Genomic DNA, 12,733 nt, shown 5'->3' with positions numbered 1-12,733 from the left:
CACTCACTCCCTTTCACTCTCCCTCCCTCAGTTCTCTCTCCCTCCTCTCTCGATCTCGTCTACATCCCTCCCTCCCTCTCTCGCCTCTCTCTCCCGACCCTCCCTCTCTCGATTCTCTCTACCCTCCCTCCCTCCCTCATTCTCTCGTCCTCACCTGCCCTCTCTCATTATCTCTCCCTTCCTCTCTCTTATCCACTGCTCTCGGTTGTTCCGTCTACCTCCCTCCCTCCCTCTCTCGTCTGCGCTCTCTCTCGTCCCCTACTCTCATTCTCTCTTCTCTCCCTCCCTCTCTCTTTCTCTCTCTCCCTCCCTCTCTTACTCCTGTCGCAATACTCATTGACATATCAGGAGAGGTTTGTTCACAAGCTGTTTCTCTGTGACAGGTCAACAACACAATCCTGGGTCAGGTCATTACTCTCCCCGCACCTACCCACACCCAGTATAACACAACCATCGACAAGATCATGAGTTGCCATGTCTGCCTGGGTAAGGCCCATTTACTGTATATCAATTAAATGTTTTCTCAATCTGTGAGCATTTTCTCACGTTACTAACTGTAGGATTTTTGTTATTACCCGGATCTTGGAGAACCGGTTTTTGTTAACACCTTAATTCAATAATTAGTTCAGATCGAATATGCTAGATTAGGTGAGTTAACTGTTAACCCCATTGCGACGTTTCTCGCCTTTAATTGTCTCCACTCATATACCTGTTAAAGTCTCGTTTTGGTTTTCCCTTCAGACTTCTGCGCGCCCAACCAGGTCTGCGACTACATCCCCCCTCAATCGACGAGAGACAGGCGGTCCTTCACCACCGACGTGGACATCGACGTGGCCTTCGTGATGGACAGCTCTCAAAGCACCTGGCCCATGGTCTTCATGGAGATGAAGCGCTACATCGCCCACGTCATCGACCAGCTTGTGATCGCATCCGACCCCAAGAACTCGGTCCACCACGCTCGCGTGGCAGTCATCCAGCACGCCCCCTATGAGTTTGCGACCAACGGCAGTGGGGCCCCTGTGCGGGTGGACATTGACCTGACCGACCACAGCTCCAAGGAGGACATCAGGAGCTTCCTGCAGGACAAGGTGACCCAGCTGGAGGGCTCTCTGTCGCTGGCAACGCCATAGAGTACACCATCGAGCACGTGTTCGAGAAGGCCCCGCACCCACGCAACCTGAAGCTCATCGTGCTGATGGTGACGGGTCCCGTCTGGGAGCAGGACGAGGAGCAAGCTGGTGCGCCTGGCCACTGAAGCCAAGTGCAAGGGCTACTTCCTGGTGATCCTGGGCGTGGGAGAGCGCCTGAGCGTGACCGACGCCCGCATCCTTGTGCGCATGGCCAGCGAGCCCGCCAGCGTCTTCTTCAAGAAGATCGACGGAGCCGGCCAGTTCTACGACCCGCACATCCAGCGCTTCGGACTCCTCCTGCCCAAATACATCAGCAGTGAGTGCAGCACGGGCTGCTGGGACTAGTGTATACATATGCTTTAAGTCACAGTTTATGGATATTTTTTATTATTTATTGATATGCTTTTCAGAGATAAAGACAAATGCTGAATGAGCATAGGCCCAGGTCTGCCTTGATATTTTAGTTTCCAGTATTATTCCAATTTAAGCAATGCATTGATACATGTGGTTAAAATAAGTATCATATATAGTGGGAGATTATGTACTCACACAATGGCTTGAAAAGTTTAAATTTCATAAAGCGGTCAAAACCAAACCCTTTTATGAAAATGCTAAAATGTTTTGAGAGAAAACAATGTCGATCAGTGTTGATAATTTATTCCTCACAAAAAAGGATTTCACACTTGCTTACCTTATTGTGGTATCTCTCCCCATACAGTGGAGCACGCCTTTTATATGTCTCCGGAGGTGTCCAAGAACTGTCAGTGGTACCAGAGTGACCAGCCCTGGCAATTTCCCTTCAAGCATTCTCAAAAGCTAGAGTGAGTGTCCTGAAGAAATCAGCGGTTCTGCCACGCCTGTTTCCTAGATTATCACTAATGTCAGAAATGTGCCCCCTACTGTGGTGTCCAGCCTGAATCTGAGATCTCGTCCCCTTGCAGGAAGCATGAGAAACACCACGTGAACCAGGTTGCGCACCCAGCCAAGAGCAAAGGTAGCATACCTCTTTGTTGTCTGGTTGTGTCTGCATGTACTTGGTAATGCCCTCCATAATATTTGGGACCCATATGGCCTCTGTCCTCCACAATTTGAGATTTGTAATAAAATAATCATAAATGCACATCAGATTTTAATAAAGGGCATTTTAAACAGTTTCACCATATAGAAATGACAGCATTGTTTATGTATCGTCCTCCCATGGCTTGATGGCTTCAAGTCATCAAGGGGTCCAAGGTATCAAATGTTCCTCAAACCACCGTGCTGCTGCCAGATATGCAGTCAACACAAAAATAATTCAATGTGCACCTTTTGGGGGCATTAGCAATTCTATTCTATTCACTGTTTCACTTCACGCTTTGCCTTCTTTGACATTTGGGGCCTGTGTTTGGTGTTCCAGAAGTGGTGACGGAGGAGGAGCTGCACGTGGCCAACGTGACGTCCAGCAGCATGAGGCTCCACTGGGCCACCTCGGACAGCAAGGGCACGGGCCACCACCAGGTGACGGTGACGCGGCTGAGCGACCACGCCCTGGCCCTGCAGAAGAACGTGACGGGCACCGAGCTGCTCCTGGAGGGCCTGGAGAGCGCGCAGAAGTACCACGTGGTGGTCGCCACCCACGCCCACGGCAAGCCCGTGCGCACACACAAGGGCATCGTCAGCACCAGTGAGTGCTTCGCTCCCCCACGCGCCACAGCAAGCCCGTTTCCTGTTCCCTGTTCCCTGTTCCCTATGCCCTGTTCCCTGTTCCCTGTTCCCTATGCCCTGTTCCCTGTTCCCTGTTCCCTGTGCCCCGTGCCCCGTGCCCTGTGTCCTGTTCCCTGTTTCCTGCTTCCTGCCATTTGTGAACTGCTGGCCATTGAACCTTCTTGTTGTAGGAGCTAGTGCATGGAGGTTTCTTCTCGCAGTTGCAGTCCTGGAAGAAAAGCTGTGAAGGACAGACATTTTCATGGAGTTTTTGTTGCAACGGTCCCATTGACTGTCCACCGTTTTCTTGATTTGACAGAAGCAGCGGAGAAAAAGACAGAGACTCCAGCCCAAGTGACCGCTGCTCTGCCCACTGCTCCCCTGGACAATCCAGAGCTCGGTGAGTGATCAGCCCCAACACCTTCCTCATCCTCTGCTGTATGACAAGCACAGCTGTTCACCTCTTCTAAACTCCTTAACTACATATCAGAGGCCCTACACATGCGCCCTAATGCCACCCTTACAGAAGTGTTTTAGATTAGCTACACTGTTAGCTCACTGTCCAGCTATTTAGCGTTTAATTCATTTAATTAATTAAGCCCCCCCCCCCATACTGTTCTCTCTCAGAATTGGCACTGTCATTTCTGTGGAGAAATTTTTCATTGTTTCAACAGGGTGTTCATTGGCATGAACTGGTGTATACATAATCATAATCCAAGGAAATTTCTGATTTAGTGGCCAGTTTCCCTTATTAGAATGATCTCTCACTCCAAAGCAGTCCACTGAGAGCTCAAAAACAAAGCTTTTATTCAGCCCAACACAACTGAAAGGGGCATAATATGGTTCTTTTTTGCATTGTACATGTGCAGATTAATATACATTAAATCACAGATCCAGTTAATAGTGTGGTTTTTCGAGTATGAATTACCTCAAGTATGAGATTTGTTATTGTTTATTGGCATTTGTTTTTGATAGGCCATCCATGTGTGGCCTTTTCTTAAGAGAAGCATTCAGCTGGTGGAGGCAAAATAAATTCACAATTTAAACAGTTGACAGGCATGGAATTTTGTATTATCAGGGAAGCAATTCTCCATGAACTAGAGAACCTTATCGCAATCCAAATCTCAAGTATTATTTAAACTGAGATTTTTTTAAATGAAATTTGTATATGCAAACTGGAGTTCAGAGTTATCATTAGAAATAACAAGGCAATAACTCTGTAATTTTTTTGTACAAACATTATTATTATTACAATTATTATTATTATTATTCATAGTAGTACAGTATCGGTAGCAATAGTCATAGTAACTAGTAGTTATTTCTCAATACAATTTTATTTTTCCTCCAACTTGCACTCCAAAGTTTCTTAGTGCTAGAAGCTTCATTGCTTTTTGTAAGAAAAAAGGGAGACTTTTTCAAAGCAGCTGTGAACTCTCCACAACATTTGCATGTCTGCACAGTCACTCGGCCTTTGAGTAAGAAAAATATACTCCCTGATGAAGATTTATGAAACGCAGTCCCCTTGTAAAATAGGCCTCTCTTGTTGTCCAAAACACATAAATGTGCAAATCTGAGGAGTGAGGCCTTATTTATGTCTGTGACCTATTAAAGCGAAGGGGGGAAAACTAGGAAACATCAACTAAAACCTTTCTCTGCGCAATCCTAGCGAAATATATGTGGTTCCTCTCTTCCCTAAAGTAGCCATAGACCTAGATGCGCTAGGAGAAGGCACACTGTTCTTTCTTTTATTTCTGTCACACAAATATTGCATTTCTACTCTTTCAGTGTAAGATATTCACATGTATCAACATTTTTCAAAAATCTCATTTATTAACAACCATTTTCCCTGATGTTTATCCATTTAGCTTAAATATATTTCCACTGCCAAATCTTATAGCTTTCTATTCCTTACTGCAACTGGATCCCTTTTACATTTTAGTTCATTATCATACAGTTCCATTATTCCCTCACAAGCCAGCCTGTTTGGATTCAGCCCAGAAACTGGATATAACCCTGTACTGATTTTAGTACATTTTCATGACTGTTTTCTTTATCTCTGATGCAGTTTTCTTATCCCACTGTCCAAGCCAGTAAAGGAAAAAGTTTTAATTTGTGGTAACAAGTTAATTGCATTTTTCATGCAGGTGCACTTTGGCTTTTTTCAGCCCACAAACATTTCCAGTGCGTGTGTTCCCTTCCAGATAAATAATCCCTAATCCCCTCTGCTCCTCTGTTATCCACAAAGACACTGTGACCTACACTCCAGTGCAGGCCTACACCACAGAGAACTGTGGGAAGGTATTTAGTGGTGTTGAGGTCACAGTGTTTTTCAGTATCGGCTCCCTGCAGTCAGTGTTGGAAAAAGCAGTTATATGAAAGCAGTAGTTTTGCATTTAACATTTAACTTAGCCTAATGAAGATAACCGTACACATCTGGCACATCCACATTATCATCGTCATCACTTATGGTATATGATGTACATATTTTGGCTTCTGTAGTATGTGCTGTGCACAGAGATGCTTCAGACCTACTCTCAAATTAGTCTGAGCATAATATGCTATCACTTTCAATGTGGCAAGCTGTTTGGATGATAGCATGCATCCCTGACCTCTTCTAGTGAAGACCGATGACTGAAAGAGGCAGTGGACTTGCCAAGCATGACGAGAAGCTAAAAACACACGTTACTAAAATGTACTAATATTCACAGGCCTGGCTTTAAGTGCAACAGAGTTGATTTCCGTTCTCAAAAATGTGGATACTGCCATTCTTAAATTGGTTCCATTGGTTTTGCCTCACCATATCTGTCCCCATTTGTTTTATATGTATTTAAATACATATCCATTTGTTTTGTCTTACTTTAACATTTTCTAATGTGCCATATTCATCAAATTGGCCAGGTTTGCTTTGGAACATTTCAGTCATTGACCAACTAAAGTGGCAGTCAACTAGCTTTAAAACCAGGCACTTGTATACAGTAGTTCAGTTCTACTGGTCTATTTTTACTTTAACATTGTTGCTATTTTTCTCCCACTCCCATTAACACGTCTTGTTTTTGCATGTTTTAGTTAATGAGAATGCAGACCCGTGCGCACTTGATTTTGACTTCGGAATGCCATGCAAAGACTATAAGGCTAAGTGGTTCTTTGACAAAAACAACGGGATCTGTAGCCAGTTCTGGTATGGTGGTTGTGGAGGGAATGCCAATAGATTCGAGACTGAGGCCCAGTGCATGAGACGCTGCTTGAAAACATGTAAGTAGTCCTCTTTTTTGGCCGCCAAAAAAAAAAATCTTTGCATCAAGCTGGCAAACTTGCAAAAAATGTACATCTTTGTGATGAGTAAAGATGGAGATCTTCAGTTTCAGTTAGTTGGGGTAAAAAAAAGAATTTTTTTAAAATGGTGAACTGTTGTTTCCCCAGCACCAGAGGCTAGCGTGCAGCAGGAACAGACCTCAGACATACCTGCCCCAGGTGAGTCGATTTCATGCCAACTTTCATTAGCCCGGCATTTTATACCATCTGACATTTTAGCAATTCGATAATCCCATGAATGACAGCGGAATGCAGTTATTGTGTCTCAATATGAAGATGATTTACTCTACTCTACTCATTGAGTGGGCAATGATACAACTGGCAGTGGTGTATGCTGCTAATTAGGTATATGGGGCGTAATCCAATTACCTCATATCTGTCTCATTTCTCCTGTCTGTCTTTGGGTTAGGTGCTAGATGTTTTCCATGCATGATTTCAATTATTAACAGTTTGCTTCGTTCATTATATTTTTATATTTTTATTGTATTATTACTTTCTTAACAAAAATATTTAGTGATAAAATCCTGCTGACGCGGGGAGTGAGCATTAAGTTCTGCCATGCCAATTCTGAAAATGATTAAGCGCTTGGCCTCACCCTCGAATCAGTAGGCTTGGAAAATGGCAACAAAAAGTTCCAGTGAAGCAGAATATAGCTACAGTTGCACTTACATAATAAATTTTCTTTAACTTTATTCCATTCCTTTTTTAAACAAAGAGGCCTTTGTCTGTCCAGATCACTCCCCGTCAATGGGATGAATTATGGAAGGGTAAATCTTCAGAAATATACGCTTCCACGTACGCCTGCCAAGCCGTAATCATCTCTGGGGAGTGATTGAAATGAAAGGGCTCGATTGTGTTGTTTTCAGCCATCATAGTGAAACAGCATGCTGCTGTCACTGTTGTCTGTGCCCTAACAAGCGGAGCGTTTACATTGGCTGATTGGTAATTACAGGCCTTAAATGAGCGGGGCAAAGGGCCTGGCCATAACTCAAACTGTTCCAGTCTATGGGAGCAGGAGGCCCCGTGCTGTATAGGGCTACTGAGGGGAATCAGTCTCTCCTGTGATTCAGGAAAGAAGAAGTGGTTTATCCCGAGGGTAATGAAGCATTCGCGCCGAAGGAAACGTGTCGAACGAGGCCAGGTGCTCCCTACATGGGGTGGCAGGTGGATTCGAGCTGTGTGTTTAACCCTGAGTGGAGGCTAGTGGACATGCAGGTGTACCTGTGCGTAAGGCGGTTTAGCTGTGCAGGTCAGAACAGGCATAGGCACAGAATGCCTGTGTAGTGCCATCCTAAAACTGGAACTGTGAAGCTCAACTGGGAAAGTAACCATTGCAATCATGATCAACACGTGTACCATTGTCTTCCAGAATACTTTATTCTGAATGGAATGTTCTGGTGGATAATGGCAGCTGCCAATAGAAACGGCTTTTATTCCAAAACATCCACATACTTATCCGAGCATGCACTGTAGTGGATAAAAAATGTTGTTGATGTTTCGCAGCTGAAATGTTATAATTTTAACTACTGTATGCTCAAATTAATGAAGTTATAATAGAGCTTGTTCAGGCCTGTTTTCTAATGCCGTGGAGCACAGCAATTATGGTTTTTTATGGGTCAGTATGTAAGATAAAAAAATGTAATTTATAAAATTGCTGTTTGCTGGTAACTGAAGCTGATTTACGTATGCTGTCATGTTCAGTGAATGTATTTCTGGCTTTTAAACATATTGACATTTCTGGAGCAAAGTCGTAGATAGATAAATTTGAAAAAGAACGTCAGAGAACTTGGAGAGCAGCTGGATTACGATTGCCTGAACATTTGCCAATGTGTGCTTATCAAAATAAGTTTCTTTGGTGTTTTTTCAAGGCCAAGGTTTCAAACCACCCAAGGAAAGGTACTTCTAGGTTGCTGTAATGTGGTGTTTCTCATCCTGTGAATTGATATGTATTAACAAAAAACCCCCAATAATTTTCAAGAGAATTATACATATCTGGTGAGGATGAGCTGAAGTGTTTGCTGTTGACTACTTCTGTTCATACCCGAGAGCTTAAAGGGCAAATATAAACCATTTTGTGTGGAAAACAGATCCGTGCTTTCTTCCACAGTATTGCAAATCGATACCGTGGTTACCCTTAAAGAAAGCTACATTCCACTCACAAAGTCAGTTGTGGAACCTTGGCTTGTCGGACAGCTGAACTTCAGGTTGTGAGAACAGACTTGGCCAACTGATTTCCCATATGATCATTAACCCTCACCACCATTTTCTCTCACTCCCCTGCTTCGTTCTCAGCTGCCCTTGTTGGGACAAACATCTGTGAGCTCCCCAAGGTAGAGGGTTCATGCGCAAAGTTTGTCCTGAAGTGGCACTACGAGTCCTCCACCAAGGCCTGTACCCGCTTCTGGTACGGAGGCTGCGGGGGCAACCAGAACCGCTTTGACACCCAGGAGGAGTGCCAGAAGGCCTGTGGAAAAGCAGGTGGGTCCTCCCCCCTGTTCCCATGGTTTCATTTTCCCATTTAGCATGATCCCAATAGCATGGCCTTCGGAAAGCACAAACTGGCAGCAAACAATGACAAGGAAGAGGTTTAAGTGCGTGGAGTTAGCATGTGCTTGGGATACCTCACCCTATAATACACTGCAGCCAAAACACCTCCAGAAGCTGAATTGTAAAACTTGCATTGTACATAGATGTACACAGTCAGACTCTAACTCTAATCCCTAACAAACAGAAGCATAATGCATGGATTAACACTTTAATTAGCTGACAGCTGTAAAGCTTGGATTACTGAAAAATAGTTTGATGCATATTAAAATTATAATCATCGTTGCATGCAGTACTTCTTTCTAAATCACGTTGGGAACATTATTTTTGGACATAAGGGAATTACAAACCTATATCTTCCATTTTATTTACAGCACCTGGCAAGCCAGGGATCATGGCAGCAATGAGAACATAGGAGAACATTGGTGAAGAAAATCAACTTTTACCTCCATGGTGATCAACTTAAAATAACCAAAACAGAAGCCACAACAAAGAAACAATGACTGCACTGATCCTGCAAAGGATTCACATGCAAAGAAAGCCTTGAAGTAGTCATTTTCTTTTTTTCTGTCACGATAAACAAATGAACCCAAAAAGTGAAGAGGCTAAATAAAGTGCTGCATGATTTTCGTACTGGTGCTATAAGTGTAAACCAATGGAGTTGCTGAACTTGTCCAGTTTGTATTTTAAAGGTTCTGGAACATGTACACAAACTGTTTTCAAACATTAGGTGCATTTTTATAATTTAAAACAAAAACCTGTATGAATATCTTGGTCAGAGAATTTTTTATAAATCTTTTCTTTTTAACTGGTATTACGCATTAAACAAAATAACTGTTCTTTATTAGCAAAACACAAATTTTCCGACAGATACTTTGTTATAGTATTTTCTAAGATTCATCCTGAGCCACTTGGCTATGCTTTAGGATTTCACTTTTAACAATAAAGATTTACATGGTATAGATTCTGTGGTTGTGTTTACATAACTCTTTAGTGAAAATATGTATATGATGACAGTCACTCAGCAATAGTAAGCAGACATGATGTGTTGTAAATGCACTTCTGGAACCCTTGCTTCACAAACATGTTCCAGTTCTTAAATATGGAATGTACTGTTTTTATTTTGTTTGTTTAATTTTGTGTTTTATTTGGGGGGGAGGGGATGGGAAATAAAAATTAGACTTTCTAATAAACTTCAGGAGTGATATTTCTTTAACAGGCTTTTGAGTGAGAAGTTTATTATAACATTTTAGCTGAAGGGTAGAAGTGAAGTGGTCCTGCGTTGGGTTTTTTTCCGTTCTCTTAATGTTTGTGGAAATAAAAAATGAGAAAGCTGAACTTTAATGATGGAAACATGGGATAAGAACTGTATCAGCTGTGCTTGGGATCCTGGAGTATCTCATCCCAAAGTGAGGCCTTTTATGGTTGTGTTTGCTCTTTCATGTCTGGAAAATGTCACTCGCTGACAGAGGGAGAGCGAGATGGAGGAAAGAGGAATGTGTGCTTAAGTGTGTGTGTGTGTATGAATGATGAGAGAGGTGCAGATCCGGGAAGTTCTATTGCTGCGAGGGAGATTTACAGCTGGCATCTAATAAAAAAATCCATTATTGTTAATACTTTCATCATTGAAATAGAATTGATAGTCATTTTAACGTAAGTTGGTAGTCATATAATGTCTAGTAGTAGTGCCAATTGTGGTAAGAGTATTACTAGTAATAGGAGGAGTAGCAGTTTTAACATATTCACTTGCGTAGCACTTTGTGGATGTGTTTTTCACCATAAATTCATCCAGAATTTTACTGGGAGCCATGGAGGAGCTGAGAGAAACCGCAGGTTTCAGTGAATCGATCTGTGTCTCAAAACTGCATCCAAACCAAACTATCCTACAGTGTACCCTAAATATTTCTGCACTTAGACTTTGGGGCTCAGTTGGTGAGTAATAATCAGGAAGGAAAGGCCATCATCACTGCTCTGTAGCGGATAATGATACCCTTTGTAACAGCAGCGAACAGTGCAGGATGCTTTTGTCTTCCTCTGCAGGAAAATGAATGATTTTGTTTCCTCAGAATGAGTTCCAAAGTAGGCTTGTGTTTTTGGGGGGAAGCCAGCAGCCTGGCCAGCCACAGTGGACGGGGAGATGATTTATGAGGAATGGGGAGCAATACCCTCTGCACAATGCAGCCAAGCCCAGATGTCCTCTCTCCAGCTCCTCTCTGTGAAGACCCTGAGAAGTCCCGCTCAGTGGGAGGAAAAGAGAGGAACTTCGTCCAAGAAGGTAAAAAAAAAAAAAGCCTCTTCCAAAATCACCCCTACAAAAGAGTATTTTTCGTTTATCTCCATGGAAGCCAAAGGACACAATGCAGGGTGCTGTTTGTAATGGTGCTGTCAGAAGGCTGAAAACGTTCCATGAGCCCCCCAGGAAACCGCTCTACGCTGATTACAGAAAATTGCTACTTGGTTAGATCCGGTAATTTTTTTTTTTTCCTTTCTGAGAGGCACGGAAAGGCTCACTCTTATAGGAATTATAGCCTTATGTATTTTGTTGATTTTCCACAAAATACATTTTCCATCATAAATGCCTTAAAACACATTTTCATTAATTTATTTCACAATGGATCTTGCATAAACATTATTTATTTTCTGCCTAAGGGAATTATATGTACACTACATATAGATACACTCACTGAGGGTATTTATTAGACTTGTGCTTCCACTTCTTGGCTTCTGTAGCCTATAAACTTAGAGGTTTGACGTGTTCAGAGATGCTCTTCTGCATACCACTGTTGTAATGTGTGATTATTTGCATTACTGTCACCTTCCTGTCAGCTTTGACCAGTCTGGCCCTTCTCCTCTGACCTCTCTCATTAATTACACATTTTTGCCTGCAGAACTGCTGCTCACTGGATGATTTTTTGTACCATTCTTTGCAAACTCTAGAGACTGTTGTGGGTGAAAATCCCAGGAGATAAACAGTTTCTAAGACTCAAACCACCCTGTCTGCCACCAACAACCATTCCATGGTCGAAGTCACTCAGATTAAATGTTTTCCCTATTATGATGGTTGATATGAACATTAACTGAAGCTCCTGATCCATATCTGCATAATTGTATTCATTCCACTGCTGCCACACAATTGGATTATTAGAAAATTGCATTGTTAAGTGTACAGATGTTCATAATAAAGTGCTCAGTGATTATATACTGAATAGTCTTTTGTCCAAAAAATTAAGACATTAAGTATGTGTTTTTAGAAATGGATAATGAATGAGATACATGTGAAGGAATTAAATAAATACAAATAAATAATAATAATGGGTGTGTGTTTAATGTTGATATGGATGATGAATTAGATTAATGTGATAAATATGAATAAATAAATTGATTACAACATGTTTCAACACAGAAAAAGCTCTTTTGTCTTGGTCTTTTGTCCAAAAGTTTAACAAATTAAGGTTGTGTTTTATTTTTGAAATTAATAAGGAATGAGCTGCCTATAGTTTATATGAAGAAATAAATGGAACATAACACATTTTAAGGCATTTATTAGAAAAAATCTGAAAAATACACAAGTCTTTAGTACAAAAAGTGAAAGAATTCATTGTTTTTATTTTTTAAATGCATGAGGAATGAGATGCATATTGTGTATATGAAGAAATAAATAGAACAGATTCTAAGACATTCATGAACAAAAATGGTTTTGGTTGAAAAATACATCTTTTGTCCAAAAACGTAAAAAATTAAGTATGCATTTATTTATTTACAACTGTCATTGTAATGTACTCTGCCCACCAAAGAGGAAACCATGGCAACAGTCTGATTGAGCGGAGGGATCTCATGTGAATACAATATTTGGCAGCACGGTTTAGCAGTGGTCTGTGTCTATGTCACTGTTACCTCACAAGAAGGAGGTTCTGGTTTCAAGTCCTGGCTGGCTGGATTCATGCTACGTAGATTGAGTCCCTGTGTTCACTTGGGTTTTCTCCATATGTCACTGCTTACTTCCACAGTCCAAAGACATGTTCCATTAGCTGATGCTTTTATCCAAAGTGACTTACAGTTGACTA

General features: G+C 41.9%; 1 protein-coding gene across 1 annotated transcript in view; it reads left to right on the top strand.

The window, feature by feature from the left end:
• Positions 1-9,633, top strand: part of col6a3 (collagen, type VI, alpha 3) — a 139,544-nt gene extending 129,911 nt beyond the window's left edge. The window contains 13 exon segments of the mRNA XM_061226918.1: positions 32-57; positions 384-486; positions 742-1,119; positions 1,122-1,234; positions 1,236-1,446; positions 1,849-1,951; positions 2,072-2,124; positions 2,527-2,793; positions 3,133-3,213; positions 5,880-6,065; positions 6,234-6,284; positions 8,418-8,603; positions 9,044-9,633. Of these exon segments, the coding sequence (XP_061082902.1) occupies positions 32-57; positions 384-486; positions 742-1,119; positions 1,122-1,234; positions 1,236-1,446; positions 1,849-1,951; positions 2,072-2,124; positions 2,527-2,793; positions 3,133-3,213; positions 5,880-6,065; positions 6,234-6,284; positions 8,418-8,603; positions 9,044-9,084 (1,799 nt within the window). The 3' untranslated portion in view covers positions 9,085-9,633.
• Positions 9,634-12,733: the final 3,100 nt, after the last annotated feature.

The sequence above is a fragment of the Conger conger genome, chromosome 17 (genome assembly GCF_963514075.1).
Source record: "Conger conger chromosome 17, fConCon1.1, whole genome shotgun sequence".
NCBI lineage: Eukaryota > Metazoa > Chordata > Actinopteri > Anguilliformes > Congridae > Conger > Conger conger.
This window is presented reverse-complemented; position numbering and strand designations above follow the sequence as displayed.